Genomic DNA, 20,198 nt, shown 5'->3' with positions numbered 1-20,198 from the left:
CTACTCCGGGGGCCTTGTTTCGATTCAGGTCTTTCAGTGCTCTGTCAAACTCTTCACGCAGTATCGTATCTCCCATTTCATCTTCATCTTCATCTACATCCTCTTCCATTTCCATAATATTGTCCTCAAGTACATCGCCCTTGTATAAACCCTCTATATACTCCTTCCACCTTTCTGCTTTCCCTTCTTTGCTTAGAACTGGGTTTCCATCTGAGCTCTTGATATTCATACAAGTGGTTATCTTTTCTCCAAAGGTCTCTTTCATTTTCCTGTAGGCAGTATCTATCTTACCCCTAGTGAGATAAGCCTCTACATCTTTACATTTGTCCTCTAGCCATCCCTGCTTAGCCATTTTGCACTTCCTGTCGATCTCATTTTTTAGACATTTGTATTCCCTTTTGCCTGCTTCATTTACTGCATTTTTATATTTTCTCCTTTCATCAATTAAATTCAATATTTCTTCTGTTACCCAAGGATTTCTACTAGCCCTCGTCTTTTTACCTACTTGATCCTCTGCTGCCTTCACCACTTCATCCCTCAGAGATACCCATTCTTCTTCTACTGTATTTCTTTCCCCCATTCCTGTCAATTGTTCCCTTATGCTCTCCCTGAAACTCTGTACAACCTCTGGTTCTTTCAGTTTATCCAGGTCTCATCTCCTTAAATTCCCACCTTTTTGCAGTTTCTTCAGTTTTAATCTACAGTTCATAACCAATAGATTGTGGTCAGAATCCACATCTGCCCCTGGAAATGCCTTACAATTTAAAACCTGGTTCCTAAATCTCTGTCTTACCATTATATAATCTATCTGATACCTTCTAGTATCTCCAGGATTCTTCCATGTATACAGCCTTCTTTTATGATTCTTGAACCAAGTGTTAGCTATATTTAAGTTATGCTCTGTGCAAAATTCTACAAGACGGCTTCCTCTTTCATTCCTCTCCCCCAATCCATATTCACCCACTATGTTTCCTTCTCTCCCTTTTCCTACTCTCGAATTCCAGTCGCCCATGACTATTAAATTTTCGTCTCCCTTGACTACCTGAATAATTTCTTTTATCTCATCATACATTTCATCAATTTCTTCATCATCTGCAGAGCTAGTTGGCATATAAACTTGTACTACTGTAGTAGGCATGGGCGTTGTGTCTATCTTGGCCACAATAATGCATTCACTATGCTGTTTGTAGTAGCTTACCCGCACTCCAATTTTTTTATTCATTATTAAACCTACTCCTGCATTACCCCTATTTGATTTTGTATTTATAACCCTGTATTCACCTGACCAAAAGTCTTGTTCCTCCTGCCACTGAACTTCACTAATCCGCACTATATCTAACTTCACCTATCCATTTCCCTTTTTAAATTTTCTAACCTACCTGTCCGACTAAGGGATCTGACATTCCACGCTCCGATCCGTAGAACGCCAGTTTTATTTCTCCTGATAACACCGTCCTCTCGAGTAGTCCCCGCCCAGAGATCCGAATGGGGGACTATTTTACCTCCGGAATATTTTACCCAAGAGGACGCCATCATCATTTAACCATACAGTAAAGCTGCATGCCCTCGGGAAAAATTACGGCTGTAGTTTCCCCTTGCTTTAAGCCGTTCGCAGTACCAGCACAGCAAGGCCGTTTTGGTTAGTGTTACAAGGCCAGATCAGTCAATCATCCAGACTGTTGCCCCTGCAACTACTGAAAAGGCTGCTGCCCCTCTTCAGGAACCACACATTTGTCTGGCCTCTCAACAGATACCACCCCGTTGTGGTTGCACCTACGGTACGGCCATGTGTATTGCTGAGGCACGCAAGCCTCCCCACCAACGGCAAGGTCCGTTGTTCATGGGGGTAGGGACATTAACATAGAGAAGTAAAATGGAGAAAAATCCTAAGCACATAATAAGCTGTGACTATATATAAACGTAATCAACAATATAACACAGCAATTAGCTTAATTTATTTCCCAGAAATCCCTAACAGAATAGAAAGAGTGATCCACAATGGAATTGTTCTATTGAAGCAGTGATAATTAAGTTAATGATTGTATCCATCCCACTTATTGTGCTAGGTATATATCGAGCCCCTTCAGGTAATCTCGAGGTTTTCCTGGAAGCACTGGATAGTGTATTGGGGAAGCTAAGCAAGGGTGGCAATACAGTAAATATTGTAATGTTAGCAGACTTTAATATAAACACACTAAGCAACAGCCAGGAATGCAAAGGTAGGTTTACAAGACTGCATAAGATCCTATGATATTAAAGATCTACTTGGTCATGTGCCCACTAGAATAACTGAGTCAAGCAACAGTTCCATAGATCATGTGATGACCAATTATGAAAATGTTGTTTCGGCACAGACTGTAAACGGGCACATATCTGATCATCTAGGACAATTATTAGTGATTGGTTGTCTTAATAAACTTAAACAAAACAAAAAATTTGAGAATAGAAGATTATTTTCTGAATACATCACCACCTTGCTAAAGAATACTTTGGGTCAAGAATCTTGGGAATCAGTTTATAGAGAAAGGGGAGTTGACAGCAAATGGGAAGTATTTTTAAAAATTTTAACTAGACATATTGATATTACTATCCCGGCAAAGAAGATGAATGTAAATAAAAATAAACCTCCAGTAGTCAAACGTGTAAAACTTGATGAAAAAACGAAAAGACTCAAAGAAGGAATGGAGTATATGTATAAGCTACACAGAGAAACCAGTCTTGATTCATATAAAGAGGATTATAAAAAATATAAATATGAGTATCGCAAGGAAGTAAGGAGAAGGAAAGTAGAACATATTAGTAAACAGATCCGAAATTCTGACTGTGTCTCAAAGTCGTGCTGGGCAGTAGTTAATGATATGAGGAACACTGATTCAAAAACTAAAATTAATAATATAGAGTTAAGTATACATAATGATAATTTTTCTGATCCTTATATAGTTAGCAATATATTTAATGATTACTTTATAGATGCTATTGAAAATCATACTTGCATGAAACAGGAGAGGCCGTTTAAATATGATAAGGAAAAGGAAAGGGACTCTTGTATGCTACCTACAGTAACCATCAAGGACGTAACAGAGCTAATTGACAACCTAAAAAATAAAAGATCAGCTGGATGGGATGAATTCTCTCCTTTTCTACTGAAAAAATGCAAGGGTGAGTTAGCCAGACCGTTAGTCCATCTAATAAATTGTGTACTTGAAGAAGGTGTGTTTCCAAAGAAACTGAAACTTGCTTTAGTTAAACCTTTATATAAAAAAGGGGAAAGAAAACAACCACAGAACTACAGACCAGTTGCCTTAACGTCAGTGTTTGGTAAATTAATTGAAAAAATAATGCTAAAATCCTAATTGAGCACTATAATATGAATAACTTAATAGGAGATTTCCAACACGGCTTTAGAAGTGGTAGGAGCACCATATCTGCAGCAGTACAGTTTGTACACTGTCTGATGGAGAAAATAAATGAGGGATACGAAACGGCAGGAGTGTTTTTAGATCTTTCCAAAGCGTTTGACAGAGTCCATCATGGCGCTCTTTTAAGTAAACTTGCTTATAATGGTGTCAGTGGGAAACTGTTGCTTTTAATAGAATCTTACCTTAAAGATAGACAACAATGCACAGAAGTTGTGTATGATAATGGAGAGGTAATTGCAAAAAGAATATCAAAGATAACGAACATAAATTTTGGTGTGCCACAAGGCTCTATCTTGGGCCCCTTCTTGTTTATTTGCTACGTGAATGCTTTCCCAAAAGTATTAGACACCAGTCATCGTATTACTATGTATGCTGATGACACCTCTGGGGTTTGCTGGGCACATAGTAATGATGACCTAAATTCAGTGGTACAGAATTTTGTTGAAAAAGCCCAAACACATTTTGAAAAAGAAAACCTGAGGGTCAATATTAACAAAACTAATTTAATTTATTTTAAGACAAGTAGTTCAAATAAAAATACTGTTCTAAATGAGGACATTCAGGAAAATACCTGTTCAGAATGTAAATTTCTGGGGATATATATAGATGACAGACTTTCATGGAATCAGCAAATAGATCATGTCTGTGGTAAAATAACATCTAGTCTGTATTTACTAAGGAGATTAGTTCAATATTTAGATATCGAAGCAATAAAAATAGCGTATTTTGGGTTGGTGTATCCCCATCTATCTTATTGAATTGTATTGTGGGGTGGGTGTAGCCAATACAATATAAAAAGGGTATTTGTATTGCAGAAAAGAGTAATAAGAACTATGGCAAAAGTAAGACCCAGAACTTCATGTAAAAACCTGTTTATTAAGTTTAATATTATGACTATCTATGCAGTATATATGTTTCAATCAATATTATTAGTGAAAAAGACAAAAAAGTGACAAACAGGAATATGGAAATCCATGATTACAATACAAGACAAAAATCAGACTTTCATATGGTGAGCAGACGATTGAATCTAACAACAAATACCCCATTCATTAAGGGAGCAATATTTTATAATTCTCTGCCAAACAACCTGAAACAGCTTTCTGGTAGAATTTTTAAAAACGAGTTAAAAAATGGCTTGTATTGAAGTGCCCATACAGTATGGTGCTGACATGATTTGACCTCAGGAATGCTATATTAAATATACTTCAATGATATTTTACTTAGTAGCATGTAATCTATTTATATTGTGTATCAATAATCTGAATGTAATTATTATAACATTGCCCATGCATGTTAAATACATGTTTCGAGCTGTAAGATAAATAAATAAATAAATTTAGAATTGAATGTGTGTGAAGATTACTGCTAAGATTTTTTAATTCTTGTCGTAGCTTAATGAGAATGGATGCAGAAGGATACTGCATGCCTTTCTACACAACAGTCAAGCAGGTGTGATCCAAATGCAGATTGGCTTTTCTGCCTTTGTATTAAGTGAGTGAAAGCTGCTAATTCTTAAGAATAAGTTCAAATTGATAAGAACAAACAACATAAAAGAAAATAAATTTTTAGAGGCCATTGCCACAATTCCCAGACTCTTGAAGAACAGGGGTGAAAAGATGATCACAAACTTGCATCACTTACTGATCGAACTGCTCTTTTATGAGCCAAAAATACCCCATGTGGGTGGGCAGATTTACCACTGAATATAATGATGTATGCCAGAAGTGAATGAAAATAAGCTAAGAGGGCTAATTTTTGCACTGGACCCTCACTTACTGCAGACACTATTCTAATGGTACATATAGCACCATCCAGATTTTGAGCAATATCCTGAACATGGGCTGTCTGAACAATTCAAATATCTGGGTGTTCAGATAGTAAACTACTACAAGAAAGTCCACATTCTTAGAAATTAGAATTGTTCAGACTGAATAATCATATGCCCATTCTGCTTAATATAAATGCAGCCCACAACATTGTTAGAATAAATCACCATTTGTCTCTACCCCACTTATATACATCTCCTCACCACATCCCATGCATGCAACACTACCAGACAACACTCACTCTCGCAATGGACAGCAGTCATTACATTTCAGCTCATCAGCATGCAACACAAGGAGGAGAGTATTCAGTATTCAGTTTATTCACCACTGACCACTTACAGCGGAATAGGTTTGAACATTAAATATACAATTAACAATAACTTTACAGTAAAGTTTTTATAATTTAATTCCTTTTCTTTTAGGAATATTCTTATATACTACTGTCAACGATTATTTCAAAATATTCTGTTGTGTTATAAAATGGGTGTTTGAGTAACCAGTCATAAACCTTACATTTGTAAGGGAGGGAGAAAGGGAGGGAGAGACGGAGGGAGGGAGGGAGGGAGGGAGGATATAATATCATCAAAATGTTTCTAATCCATTGAAAAATTTCATAATCACAAGACTAAAAAGCAGAAAAGAATTATCTGAATCAAAAACTTTTTAATACACTACATTTTAAAAATGAACTAAAAAGCATAAAGTAATGTCTCTTAGCTCCATACAGCTTCTTAACTTCATACACTTAGTCCTGATAACTGTGACTGAATTTTTAATAGCCATGAAAATACACTCCTGGAAATGGAAAAAAGAACACATTGACACCGGTGTGTCAGACCCACCATACTTGCTCCGGACACTGCGAGAGGGCTGTACAAGCAATGATCACACGCACGGCACAGCGGACACACCAGGAACCGCGGTGTTGGCCGTCGAATGGCGCTAGCTGCGCAGCATTTGTGCACCGCCGCCGTCAGTGTCAGCCAGTTTGCCGTGGCATACGGAGCTCCATCGCAGTCTTTAACACTGGTAGCATGCCGCGACAGTGTGGACGTGAACCATATGTGCAGTTGACGGACTTTGAGCGAGGGCGTATAGTGGGCATGCGGGAGGCCGGGTGGACGTACCGCCAAATTGCTCAACACGTGGGGCGTGAGGTCTCCACAGTACATCGATGTTGTCGCCAGTGGTCGGCGGAAGGTGCACGTGCCCGCCGACCTGGGACCGGACCGCAGCGACGCACGGATGCACGCCAAGACCGTAGGATCCTACGCAGTGCCGTAGGGGACCGCACCGCCACTTCCCAGCAAATTACGGATACTGTTGCTCCTGGGGTATCGGCGAGGACCATTCGCAACCGTCTCCATGAAGCTGGGCTACGGTCCCGCACACCGTTAGGCCGTCTTCCGCTCACGCCCCAACATCGTACAGCCCGCCTCCAGTGGTGTCGCGACAGGCGTGAATGGAGGGACGAATGGAGACGTGTCGTCTTCAGCGATGAGAGTCGCTTCTGCCTTGGTGCCAAGGATGGTCGTATGCGTGTTTGGCGCCGTGCAGGTGAGCGCCACAATCAGGACTGCATACGACCGATGCACACAGGGCCAACACCCGGCATCATGGTGTGGGGAGCGATCTCCTACACTGGCCGTACACCACTGGTGATCGTCGAGGGGCACTGAATAGTGCACGTTACATCCAAACCCTCATCGAACCTATCGTTCTACCATTCCTAGACCGGCAAGGGAACTTGCTGTTCCAACAGGACAATGCACGTCTGCATGTATCCCGTGCCACCCAACGTGCTCTAGAAGGTGTAAGTCAACTACCCTGGCCACCAAGATCTCCGGATCTGTCCCCCATTGAGCATGTTTGGGACTGGATGAAGCGTCGTCTCACGCGGTCTGCACGTCCAGCACGAACGCTGGTCCAACTGAGGCGCCAGGTGGAAATGGCATGGCAAGCCGTTCCACAGGACTACATCCAGCATCTCTACGATCGTTTCCATGGGAGAATAGCAGCCTGCATTGCTGCGAAAGGTGGATATACACTGTACTAGTGCCGACATTGTGCATGCTCTGTTGACTGTGTCTATGTGCCTGTGGTTCTGTCAGTGTGATCATGTGATGTATCTGACCCCAGGAATGTGTCAATAAAGTTTCCCCTTCCTGGGACAATGAATTCACGGTGTTCTTATTTCAATTTCCAGGAGTGTACTTGTAAGATTATACCAAAAAACATGGGGCACATGCAATAAATAACTGGTGCATTAATATTTTAATTTCTGAACCATAAGCATTATGTAATGCATGTACTCCTCATGTTTCATTATAAATCTTACAAGTATTTTCATAGCTATTAAAAATTAGCAATCGCAAATTTTCAGAAGTACTTGTATGCTATCAGGAATCGGTATGGGGTTTGGAGAAATTATTTTATACTTTTTAGCCCATTATAAATGTATTTTATATTAAGAAGTTTTTGATTTAAATAATTATTATCACTTAGATAATATATTACATTAAGTAAGTTTCACTTTCCACATCGTACGGAGAGTCCATGGAACATGCTAACAACTAACAATCTTTTCCTTCACTAGTAACTAAGTGACAAATCTCTTCATCAAAGCAAATAATTACAAAATAGAAGAATCAAAGAGTTCAGAAATGCTTCAGTTCTGTTAAGCTAAGAACTTGTATGACTGAAAAAAAGTTATCTGTTGTGAAGCAAATCTTACCCCATACAACAGGTCCTCTCCTCCATTTCAAATCTGAAATTCTCAGTTATCAAACCAGATGCCCAGCTGGGCCCATATTTCTCCAGTGCTGGCTCAAATGCATTGAACAGCCAGAGAATGAATTCTGAAGGATCCTGCTGGTCATTTACATTGTAGTCACTATTCAATGTGCCAAGCACTTCTGCAAGTTTCCTGAAAAATACATTTAAAAATACAATTTGCAAGGAAGTTGCACAACAATGTGTAAAATGAGGGCAATTATTGAAACTTCCTGTAAGGTTAAAACTATGTGCCAGCCCAAAACTCAAACATGGGACCTTTGTATTTCATTGGCAAGTGTTCTACCAACTGAGCTACCAGAGAACAACTCGTGACCCTCCCTACAGCTTTACTTCCATCATTACCTCTCTCCCACTTTTATTTCCTTAAATAAATAAATAAAACTGGAATCGAATCCCAGTCTGGCACACAGTTTTAATCTGCCAGGAGGTCTCAAAACAGCAAACACTCCACTGCACACTGAAAATTCAATCTGGAGTGCAATTATTATTAAAACTGTATCTTCAAGGAGAAATGAATCTACTTACAAAATGTCAAAAATTACATAGCTTAAGGAAGAAGGACACAAATCTGAGCCATTCCATCTACCACAAATCTATTCACACAGACTGATATCTGCATAAGCTCTTGTAAGACTAACACATGCTAAATGTTTTCATACTGATAACTTCCCTATATTAATTAATGCTGTTGTGTATTTTCTTGAATACATGTTGAAAATATTTAATTCTGTTCTAATATCTCCATTTCTAATCATGTCCGTTCTTCTGCAGCCTATTGTCTTTCTTACGAACTGCATCTCTGCTGTTTGAATTTTTTGTGTTAACCCAGCTTTCACTTTTATAGGAACCATCATTACTTTATTAGATTTTCATGATGATCTCTTTTTGTACTTTATGGCCCAATGTACTGCTAATGGTACCACAGATAGCTTGGATTTGTGTATTTTGTTTTCAATATCAGAGTCAAAATCAACACTTAAAGTACAGCTTAAATAAGAGATTTGAGTCACTTGATCTAAAACTGAATTATCCAAACCAATTTTTGATTGGACTAGATATTTTCCTCGGAATGCCACTATTTTTGTTTTATTGCTAGAAACTTTAAAGTTTTATTTCTTGCAAATTTTGTTCAGTTGGTATACTGATCTTTGGAGGTCATCTTCATTCTTTTGAATAATAATGATGTCATCAGCAAACGAAAGCCCATTCATTACTGGCAAACTCACATCACACACCGCAATGCCACAAAGTGGCATTCAGTCTCGTGGTGAGCAAAGATCATAGTATCTTGGTTCATCAGTGTATATATTAAAGTAACAAATGCATTATGCATTTGATGCCTACAGCTGAAACAACCTAATAAATATAAAATCAATAATATTAAATAGGAAATACTTTGTAACATTGTGCAAATTTATATTTATTAGATCACAAGCCAGCTTTCGGCTTCTTAGGCATCATCAGGTGACGGCAGTGTCGCAAAAACAGGTAAAATGATTTGTGACTTACATAGATATTATTTATACGGAAATACAAAAGACAAAAAAATATGAAATTTACAGTGTTTACATAGGAAAGTATTACTTTTTTATGTCACACAAAATGAAATGAGTATATGGCATCGTTGGCCGGGAGGCCCCATACGGGGAAGTTTGGCCGCCAAGTGCAAGTCTTATTTCATTCGACACCACATTGGGTGATGAGGATGAAATGATGATGAGGACAATACAACACCCAGTCCACGGGCGGAGGAAACCTCCGACTCGGCCGGGAATCGAACCCGGGCCTGCTTGCACAAGAGGCAAGCACGTTACCGCCCAGCTAAGCAGGTGGACTGTCACACAGAAATAATTCAGTTAATGAAAATAAAACTACTGCTGCTGCTGCTACCACCAACTCCATCACCACAACTAAATGGCTATGGCTACTACTATCTTTTACTTAAACAAATGGTACCAACAGCTCAATATATACTAAGGTGACAAAAGTCATGGGATATCTCCTAATATCATGTTGGACCTCCTTTTGCCCAGCGTATTGCAGCAGCTTGATGGTGCATGGACTCAACGAGTCATTGGAAGTCCCCTGGCAAAACATCTGTGGTGTCACCGCCAGACACCACACTTGCTAGGTGGTAGCTTTTAAATCGGCCGCGGTCCGTTAGTATACGTCGGACCCGCGTGTTGCCACTGTCAGTGATTGCAGACCGAGCGCCACCTCACGACAGGTCTAGAGAGACTTCCTAGCACTCGCCCCAGTTGTACAGCCGACTTTGCTAGCGAAGCTACACTGACCAATACGCTCTCATTTGCCAAGACAATAGTTAGCTTAGCCTTCAGCTACGTCATTTGCTACGACCTAGCAAGGCGCCATTACCAGTTTATATTCAGTGTAATAATGTCCAACAAGAGCGATGTTCTCCAATTGTGGATTAAAGTTAAGTATTCCAAGAACTACGTTCTTTTCTTTATAGGATAATTACTTTACCTTGTTCCAGACCTCACGCCAATCTGCGTGAGCTTAACGCGTGCCTTTCGACTACCTCCAAGTGGCTTGGCTGTCTTGCCACGCCACTACAACATCAAACCATGGTGCCTCTATAACTGCCAGTACAGGATTTTGTGCTCGAACTGACCTCTCGACTATGTCCCATAAACATTCGATGGGATTCACGTGGGCAGTCTGGCTGACCAAACCATTTACTCAATTTCTCTACAACATACGGTGGCCCAATGACACGGTGCATCATCATTCACAAATTTCCATTGTTGTTTCAGAACATGAAGTCTGTGAATGGGTGCAAATAGTCTCCAAGTAACTGTACACAACTATCTCCACTAAATGATTCGTTCAGCTGGACCAGAGGACACAGACCATTCCATGTAAACATAGCCCACATCATTATGGAGCCACCACCAGCTTTGCACAGTGCCTTGTTGACAACATGGGTCCACGGCTTCATGGGGTCTGCATCACACGTGAACCCTAACAAGAGCTGTTACCGACTGAAATCAGGATTCATCTGACCGGGCCAGGCTTTTCCAGTCATCTAGCACCCAACCGATACGGTCAGGAGCCCGAGAGGGGCACTGCAGACAATGTCGCGCTGATAGCACTCACGTCGGCCATCTGCTGCCATAGCCCATTAACACCAAAGTTTGCTTCACTGTGCTAACAGTTGCTTGTCTGTTAGCACTGACAACTCTATGCAAATACTGCTGTTCTCGCATGTTAAGTGAAAGACCCGTATGAAGGACATAGTGATAGACATCCCTGGGGTTGTGAGCAGCTAAATGGGTTGAAAATAAATAAATCGCCAGGTCCTGATGGGATTCCAATTCGGTTTTACAGAGAGTACTTTACTGCATTGGCTCCTTACTTAGCTTGCATTTATCGCGAATCTCTTGCCCGACGTAAAGTCCCGTGCAACTGGAAAAAAGCGCAGGTGACGCCTGTATATAAGAAGGGTAGAAGGATGGATCCTCAAAATTGCAGACCAATATCCATGACATCGGTTTGTTGCAGGATTCTTGAACATATTCTCAGTTCGAATATAATGAATTTGCCTGAGAGAGAGAAGTTGCTGTCCATGCATCAGCACGGCTTTAGAAAGCATCGCTCCTGCGAAATGCAACTCGCCCTTTTTTCACATGATATCTTGCGAACCATGGGTGAAGGGTATCAGACAGATGCCATATTTCTTGACTTCCGGAAAGCGTTTGACTCGGTGCCCCACTGCAGACTCCTAACTAAGGTACGAGCATATGGGATTGGTTCCCAACTATGTGAGTGGCTCGAAAGACTTCTTAAGTAATAGAACCCAGTACGTTTTCCTCGATAGTGAGTGTTCATCGGAGGTGAGGGTATCATCTGGAGCGCCCCAGGGAAGTGTGGTAGGTCCGCTGTTGTTTTCTATCTACATAAATGATCTTTTGGGTAGGGTGGATAGCAATGTGCGGCTGTTTGCTGATGATGCTGTGGTGTATGGGAAGGTGTCGTCGTTGAGTGACTGTAGGAGGATACAAGATTACTTGGACAGGATTTGTGATTGATGTAAAAAATTACAGCTAACTCTAAATATAGATAAATGTAAATTAATGCAGATGAATAGGAAAAAGAATCCTGTAATGTTTGAATACTCCATTAGTAGTGTAGTGCTTGACACAGTCACGTCGATTAAATATTTGGGCGTAACATTGCAGAGCGATATGAAGTGGGACAAGCATGTAAAGGCAGTTGTGGAGAAGGCGGATAGTCGTCTTCGGTTCATTGGTACAATGTGGGAAGATGTGATTCATCTGTAATGGAGACCATTTATAAAACACTAATACGACCTATTCTTGAGTACTGCTCAAATGTTTGGGATGCCTACCAGGTCGGATTGAGGGAGGACATAGAAGCAATTCAAAGGCGGGCTGCTAGATTTGTTACTGGTAAGTTGATCATCACGCAAGTGTAACGGAAATGCTTCAGGAACTCGGGTGGGAGTCTCTAGAGGGAAGGAAGTGTTCTTTTCGTGAATCGCTACTGAGGAAATTTAGAGAACCAGCATTTGAGGCTGACTGCAGTACAATTATACTGCCGCCAATTTACATTTTGCGGAAAGACCACAAAGATAAGAGAGATTAGGGCTCGTACAGAGGCATATAGGCAGTCATTTTTCCCTCGTTCTGTTTGGGAGTGGAACAGGGAGAGAAGATGCTAGTTGTGGTACGAGGTACCCTCTGCCACGCACCGTATGGTGGATTGGGGAGTATGTATGAAGATGTAGATGTAAATGTAGAAAGCAGTAGGCCATGCAATGTCTGAGATGAGAGGTAATTCTTGAAATTTGGCATTCTTGACACACTCTTAACACTGTGGATCTCAGAATACTGAATACCCTCATGAGTTCTAAAATGGAATGTCCCATGCATCTAGTTCCAACTACCACTCTGCACTCAAAGTCTGCTAATTCCCATTGTGTGGCTGTAATCATAGTGGAAACCTTTTCAAATGAAACACCCAAATAAAAATGACAGCTCTGCAAATGCACTACCCCTTTATATCTTGTGTAAGCGGTACTACCACCATCTAGTTATGCGCAAATCGCTATCTTATGAGGTCTGCCACCTCAATGCAAAGTGATGAACGTTAAATGTAATGCCTCTTACCTTGCTTGTTCGTAGACACACTCTTGATGCCCAAGAGACCTCGCATAGTGTACCGTTAGTATGCATGAGATCAGTGAATTGTTCTCCACATTCACATTCTCAAATGCTTGTATCATGCTCTGCATGAAATTTTCCATGGAAAACAGAGTCTGCAAGGTAACGTTCATCCAGCATCTGTTGGAAGTCATTGGATTTTCCAGCCTATAAAGAAATTTCATTCATTACAAAAATAGAAATAAGATTTCTATAAAATGTCATATACAGCTTAAAATTTAAATTGTGATGAAGAAGGCCAGAAATATGAGACACTGTAAGACAGCTCAAGAATTAAATACATTGCGTCACAAAATCTACATCTACATCTACATTTATACTCCGCAAACCACCCAACGGTGTGTGGCGGAGGGCACTTTACGTGCCACTGTCATTACCTCCCTTTCCTGTTCCAGTCGCGTATGGTTCGCAAGAAGAACGACTGTCTGAAAGCCTCCGTGCACGCTCTAATCTCTCTAATTTTACATTCGTGATCTCCTCGGGAGGTATAAGTAGCGGGAAGCAATATATTCGATACCTCATCCAGAAACGCACCCTCTCGAAACCTGGACAGCAAGCTACACCGCGATGCAGAGCGCCTCTCTTGCAGAGTCTGCCACTTGAGTTCGTTAAACATCTCCGTAACGCTATCACGGTTACCAAATAACCCTGTGACAAAACGTGCTGCTCTTCTTTGGATCTTCTCTATCTCTTCCGTCAACCCGATCTGGTACGGATCCCACACTGATGAGCAATACTCAAGTATAGGTCGAACGAGTGTTTTGAAAGCCACCTCCTTTGTTGATGGACTACATTTTCTAAGGACTCTCCCAATTAATCTCAACCTGGTACCCACCTTACCAACAATTAATTTTATATGATCATTCCACTTCAAATCGTTCCGCACGCATACTCCCAGATATTTTACAGAAGTAACTGCTACCAGTGTTTGTTCCGCTATTATATAATCATACAATAAAGGATCCTTCTTTCTATGTATTTGCAATACATTACATTTGTCTATGTTAAGGGTCAGTTGCCACTCCCTGCACCAAGTGCCTATCCGCTGCAGATCTTCCTGCATTTCACTACAATTTTCTAATGCTGCAACTTCTCTGTATACTACAGCATCATCCGCAAAAAGCCGCATGGGACTTCCGACACTATCTACTAGGTCATTTATATATATTGCGAAAAGCAATGGTCCCATAACACTCCCCTGTGGCATGCCAGAGGTTACTTTAACGTCTGTAGACGTCTCTCCATTGATAACAACATGCCGTGTTCTGTTTGCTAAAAACTCTTCAATCCAGCCACACAGCTGGTCTGATATTCCGTAGGCTCTTACTTTGTTTATCAGGCGACAGTGTGGAACTGTATCGAACGCCTTCCGGAAGTCAAGAAAAATAGCATCTACCTGGGAGACTGTATCTAATATTTTCTGGGTCTCATGAACAAATAAAGCGAGTTGGGTCTCACACGATCGCTGTTTCCGGAATCCATGTTGATTCCTACATAGTAGATTCTGGGTTTACAAAAACGACATGATACTCGAGCAAAAAACATGTTCTAAAATTCTACAACAGATCGACATCAGAGATATAGGTCTATAGTTTTGCGCATCTGCTCGACGACCCTTCTTGAAGACTGGGACTACCTGTGCTCTTTTCAAATCATTTGGAACCTTCCATTCCTCTAGAGACTTGCAGTACACGGCTGTTAGAAGGGGGGCAAGTTCTTTCGCGTACTCTGTGTAGAATCGAATTGGTATCCCGTCAGGTCCAGTGGACTTTCCTCTGTTGAGTGATTCCAGTTGCTTTTCTATTCCTTGGACACTTATATCGATGTCAGCCATTTTTTCGTTTGTGCGAGGGTTTAGAGAAGGAACTGCAGTGCGGTCTTCCACTGTGAAACAGCTTTGGAAAAAGGTGTTTAGTATTTCAGCTTTACGCATGTCATCCTCTGTTTCAATGCCTTCATCATCCCGGAGTGTCTGGATATGCTGTTCGAGCCACTTACTGATTTAACGTAAGACCAGAACTTCCTAGGATTTTCTGTCAAGTCGGTACATAGAATTTTACTTTCGAATTCATTGAACGCTTCACGCATAGCCCTCCTTACGCTAACTTTGACATCGTTTAGCTTCTGTTTGTCTGAGAGGTTTTGGCTGCATTTAAACTTAGAGTGAAGCTCTCTTTGCTTTCGCAGTAGTTTCCTAACTTTGTTGTTGTACCACGGTGGGTTTTTCCCGTCCCTCACAGTTTTACTCAGCACGTACCTGTGTAAAACGCATTTTACGATTGCCTTGAACTTTTTCCATAAACACTCAACATTGTCAGTGTCGGAACAGAAATTTTCGTTTTGATCTGTTAGGTAGTCTGAAATCTGCCTTCTATTACTCTTGCTAAACAGATAAACCTTCCTCCCTTTTTTTATATTCCTAGTAACTTCCATATTCAGGGATGCTGCAACGGCCTTATGATCACTGATTCCCTGTTCTGTACATACAGAGTCAAAAAGTTCGGGTCTGTTTGTTATCAGTAGGTCCAAGATGTTATCTCCACGAGTCGGTTCTCTGTTTAATTGCTCGAGGTAATTTTCGGATAGTGCACTCAGTATAATGTCACTCGATGCTCTGTCCCTACCACCTGTCCTAAACATCTGAGTGTCCCAGTCTATATCTGGTAAATTGAAATCTCCACCTAAGACTATAACATGCTGAGAAAATTTATGTGAAATGTATTCCAAATTTTCTCTCAGTTGTTCTGCCACTAATGCTGCTGAGTTGGGAGGTCGGTAAAAGGAGCCAATTATTAACCTAGCTTGGTTGTTGAGTGTAACCTCCACCCATAATAATTCACAGGAACTATCCACTTCTACTTCACTACAGGATAAACTACTACTAACAGCGACAAACACTCCACCACCGGTTGCATGCAGTCTATCCTTTCTAAACACCGTCTGTACCTTTGTAAAAATTTCAGCAGAATTTATCTCTGGCTTCAGCCAGCTTTCTGTACCTATAACGATTTCAGCTTCGGTGCTTTCTATCAGCGCTTGAAGTTCCAGTACTTTACCAATGCAGCTTCGACAGTTTACAATTACAATACCGATTGCTGCTTGGTACCCGCATGTCCTGATTTTGCCCCGCACCCTTTGAGGCTGCTGCCCTTTCTGTACTTGCCCGAGGCCATCTAACCTAAAAAAACCGCCCAGCCCACGCCACACAACCCCTGCTACCCGTGTAGCCACTTGTTGCGTGTAGTGGACTCCTGACCTATCCAGCAGAACCCGAAACCCCAGCACCCTATGGTGCAAGTCGAGGAATCTGCAGCCCACACGGTCGCAGAACCGTCTCAGCCTCTGATTCAGACCCTCCACTCGGCTCTGTACCAAAGGTCCGCAGTCAGTCCTGTCGACGATGCTGCAGATGGTGAGCTCTGCTTTCATTCCGCTAGCGAGACTGGCAGTCTTCACCAAATCAGATGGCCGCCGGTAGCCTGAGAGGATTTCCTCCGATCCATAGCGACACACATCATTGGTGCCGACATGAGCGACCACCTGCAGATGGGTGCACCCTGTACCCTTCATGGCATCTGGAAGGACCCTTTCCACATCTGGAATGACTCTCCCCGGTATGCACACGGAGTGCACATTGGTTTTCTTCCCCTCACTTGCTGCCAAAATAATAATAATAATAATAATAATAATAATAATAATAATAATCACAGACATTTGGCAGACAGAAAAACTACCAGAAGATTGGAAATGCGCCCTAATTCATCCACTGCATAAAAAGGGAGACATGGCAGATATAAACAACTATCGAGGAATCTCCCTTCTCCAAGTCACTTATAAAATCCTCTCAGCTTGTCTTCTTCAACGAACACAAGAACAACTCGAACACAGTATTGGTGAATACCAAGCTGGCTTTCGCCCTCACCGATCCTGTGCAGAACAAATTTTCAATTTGAAGACAACGCTAAAATACAAAGCAGTCAGAAACAGTCCGATCATTTGTTCCTTTGTTGATTTCGCAAAGGCTTATGATTCAATCGATAGGCAATCTCTCTTTATTATCCTTGTGGAGCTAGGACTCGATCCGAAAACCCTAAACCTTATCAAAGAAACGCTCACAAACACAACTTCTAAGATAAAATTCCTGGGTGAAATATCAGAGCCCTTCCTGATCAAAACCGGCGTCAGACAAGGTGACGGCTTGTCTCCACTCCTCTTCAACCTTGTCTTAGACAAAGTCATCCGAGAATGGGAAAAAGAACTGAAGAATCAAAATTACTGGAAGCCTATACAACTAGGAAGATCTAAAGATGGTATTAAAATTTCATGCTTGGCATTTGCAGATGACGTGGCCATTCTAGCAGAAAACGAGACCACAGCAATTAAACAGATAGGCATTCTCAAAGAATGCGCCGAAAAAGTTGGGCTACAAATTTCCTTCCAAAAAACCAAATTCATCTGCTCAAAATTTGAAACTCAAAAGCTGACTACAAAGTATGGACAAATTGAGAGAGTTCCAATCTTTAAATGCTTAGGCGAGGTCCTAGAACCCACAGGGGGAGAGAAAACTGCACAAAAAGTTCGACTGCAAAAATTGAAAAGAGCATACTGGAAAACCCACAACATCTACAATAAAAAGTGTCTCTCCATTCACTCAAAAATACGACACTACAATACAGTAATCAAGCCCGAAGCACTATATGCCAGCGAAACACTCACACTCCATAGAAAAGGCGACCTGGAAGGCATCCTGAAAGAGGAACGCAAAATTATCAGAAAGATTCTTGGCCCAAAAATAACAGAAGATGGATACAGGTTACAGTCTCGGAAAACTACAGAAAAATTATCTAACCTCGCCGCAGACATCCGGAAAAGAAGACTAAAATTTTACGGTCATATCCACAGACTCCCAACACCCAGACTCTCCCACAAAATTTTAATATACATTGAAAAATTGAAAACCATACCCTCGATACAAGAAACCAAAACAGATCTAGCAAATGCACAAATAAATTCTTCAGAAGTTATAAACAGAAATGTATACAGGCAAAAAATCAATAGTTGGAAAGTACAACCCGAGAATGAAGTTTGCAAGAGACAGGGGACAAAATGGACAGAGGAAAGAAAGAGAATTCATGGGGAAAGAATGAGAGAAGTTTGGAGAATTAAAAAATTGAATCGGAAAAGCTTTGCGTGATCCGTATGGGTCCAATCGCACATAATAATAATAATAATAATAACTGGAAGTTTGCAAAGTAATATTTCACAGCTAGATCAGAAATGTAAGGACTATGGTATGAAGATTAGCATCTCCAAAACGAAAGTAATATCAGTGGGAAAGAGATATAAACGGTTTGAGTGCCAAATAGGAGGAACAAAGTTACAACAGGTAGACGGTTTCAAGTACTTAGGATGCATATTCTCACAGGATGGCAACATAGTGAAAGAACTGGAAGCGAGGTGTAGCAGAGCTAATGCAGTGAGCGCTCAGCTACGATCTACTCTCGTCTGCAAGAAGGAAGTCAGTACCAAGACTAAGTTATCTGTGCACCGTTCAATCTTTCGACCAACTTTGTTGTATGGGAGTGAAAGCTGGGTGGATTCAGGTTACCTTATCAATAAGGTTGAGGTTACAGATATGAAAGTAGCTAGGATGATTGCAGGTACTAGTAGATGGGAACAATGGCAGGAGGGTGTCCACAATGAGGAAATCAAAGAAAAACTGGGAATGAACTCTACAGATGTAGCAGTCAGGGCAAACAGGCTTAGATGGTGGGGTCATGTTACACGCATGGGAGAAGCGAAGTTACCCAAGAGACTCATGGGTTCTGTAGTAGAGGTTAGGAGGAGTCGGGGTAGACCAAGGAGAAGGTACCTGGATTCGGTTAAGAATGATTTTGAAGTAACAGGCTTAACATCAGAAGAGGCACCAATGTTAGCACTGAATAGGGGATCATGGAGGAATTTTATAAGGGGGACTATGCTCTCCAGACTGAATGCTGAAAGGCATAATCAGTCATAAATGATGATGATGATGATGATGATAATAATAATAATAATAATAATAATAATAATAATAATAATGAAACACCCAGAATGAGAGAAGGAAATGAAATGAAATCCTCTACATCTACATCTATACTCTGCAAATAAACATGAAGCGCATGGCAGAGGGTACGTCCCATTGTACCAGATATTATGGTTCTTCCTGTTCCATTCATGAATGGAGTGCAGGAAGAATAATTGTTTCAATGCCTCTGTGCATTCAGTAATTACTCTAATCTTATCTTCATGATTCCTATGCGAGATATACATAGGACGCTGCAGAATATTCCTAGAGTGATCATTTAAAGCCAGTTCATAAAACTTTGTTCATAAACTTTCTCTGGATAGTTTCCCTCTGTCTTCAAGAGTCTTGACAATTCAGTTCCTTCAGTACCTACGTGACAATCTCCCATGGATTAAACAAACCTGTCACCATTTGTGCTGCCCTTCTTTGTATTCGTACAATATCCCCTGTTAGTCCTATATGGTACGGCTCCCACACACTCAAGCAGTATTCTAGACATGGTCACGAGTGATTTATAAGTAATCTCATTTGTAGATTGATTGCCCTTCCCCAGTATTCTACCAACAAACCGAAGTCTACCACTTGCCTTACCCACAACTGAATCTATATAAACATTCCATTTCATTACCCTACAAAGTGTTACACACAGGTATTTGTATGAGTTGGCCGATTTCAACACTTACTCGCTGATATTATAGTCATAGGATAGTACGTTTTTTCATTTTGTGAAGTGCAAAATTTTACATTTCTGAACATTCAGAGCAAGTTGTCAATCTCTTCACCACTTTGAAATCTTATCAAAATCTGACTGAATATTTATGGACTGAATATTTGTGGAGCTTCTCTCAGATAGTGCTTCATTATAGATAACTGCATCATC

The 20,198-nt window shown here is 40.9% G+C and overlaps 1 protein-coding gene across 1 annotated transcript in view; it reads right to left on the bottom strand.

Annotated features, from left to right (window-relative positions):
* LOC124719082 (ubiquitin carboxyl-terminal hydrolase 29-like) overlaps nt 1-20,198 on the bottom strand; it is a 433,479-nt gene that overhangs the window by 81,908 nt on the left and 331,373 nt on the right. The window contains exons 6-7 of the mRNA XM_047244762.1: nt 13,198-13,398; nt 7,983-8,174 (exon numbers count right to left, since the gene is read on the bottom strand). Of these exons, the coding sequence (XP_047100718.1) occupies nt 7,983-8,174; nt 13,198-13,398 (393 nt within the window). The remainder of the gene's footprint in view (nt 1-7,982; nt 8,175-13,197; nt 13,399-20,198) is intronic.

This window comes from Schistocerca piceifrons, chromosome 10, assembly GCF_021461385.2.
Source record: "Schistocerca piceifrons isolate TAMUIC-IGC-003096 chromosome 10, iqSchPice1.1, whole genome shotgun sequence".
In the NCBI taxonomy this organism is placed as follows: domain Eukaryota; kingdom Metazoa; phylum Arthropoda; class Insecta; order Orthoptera; family Acrididae; genus Schistocerca; species Schistocerca piceifrons.
The sequence above is the reverse complement of the archived record's forward strand: the minus strand, read 5'-3'. Positions and strand labels throughout refer to the sequence as shown.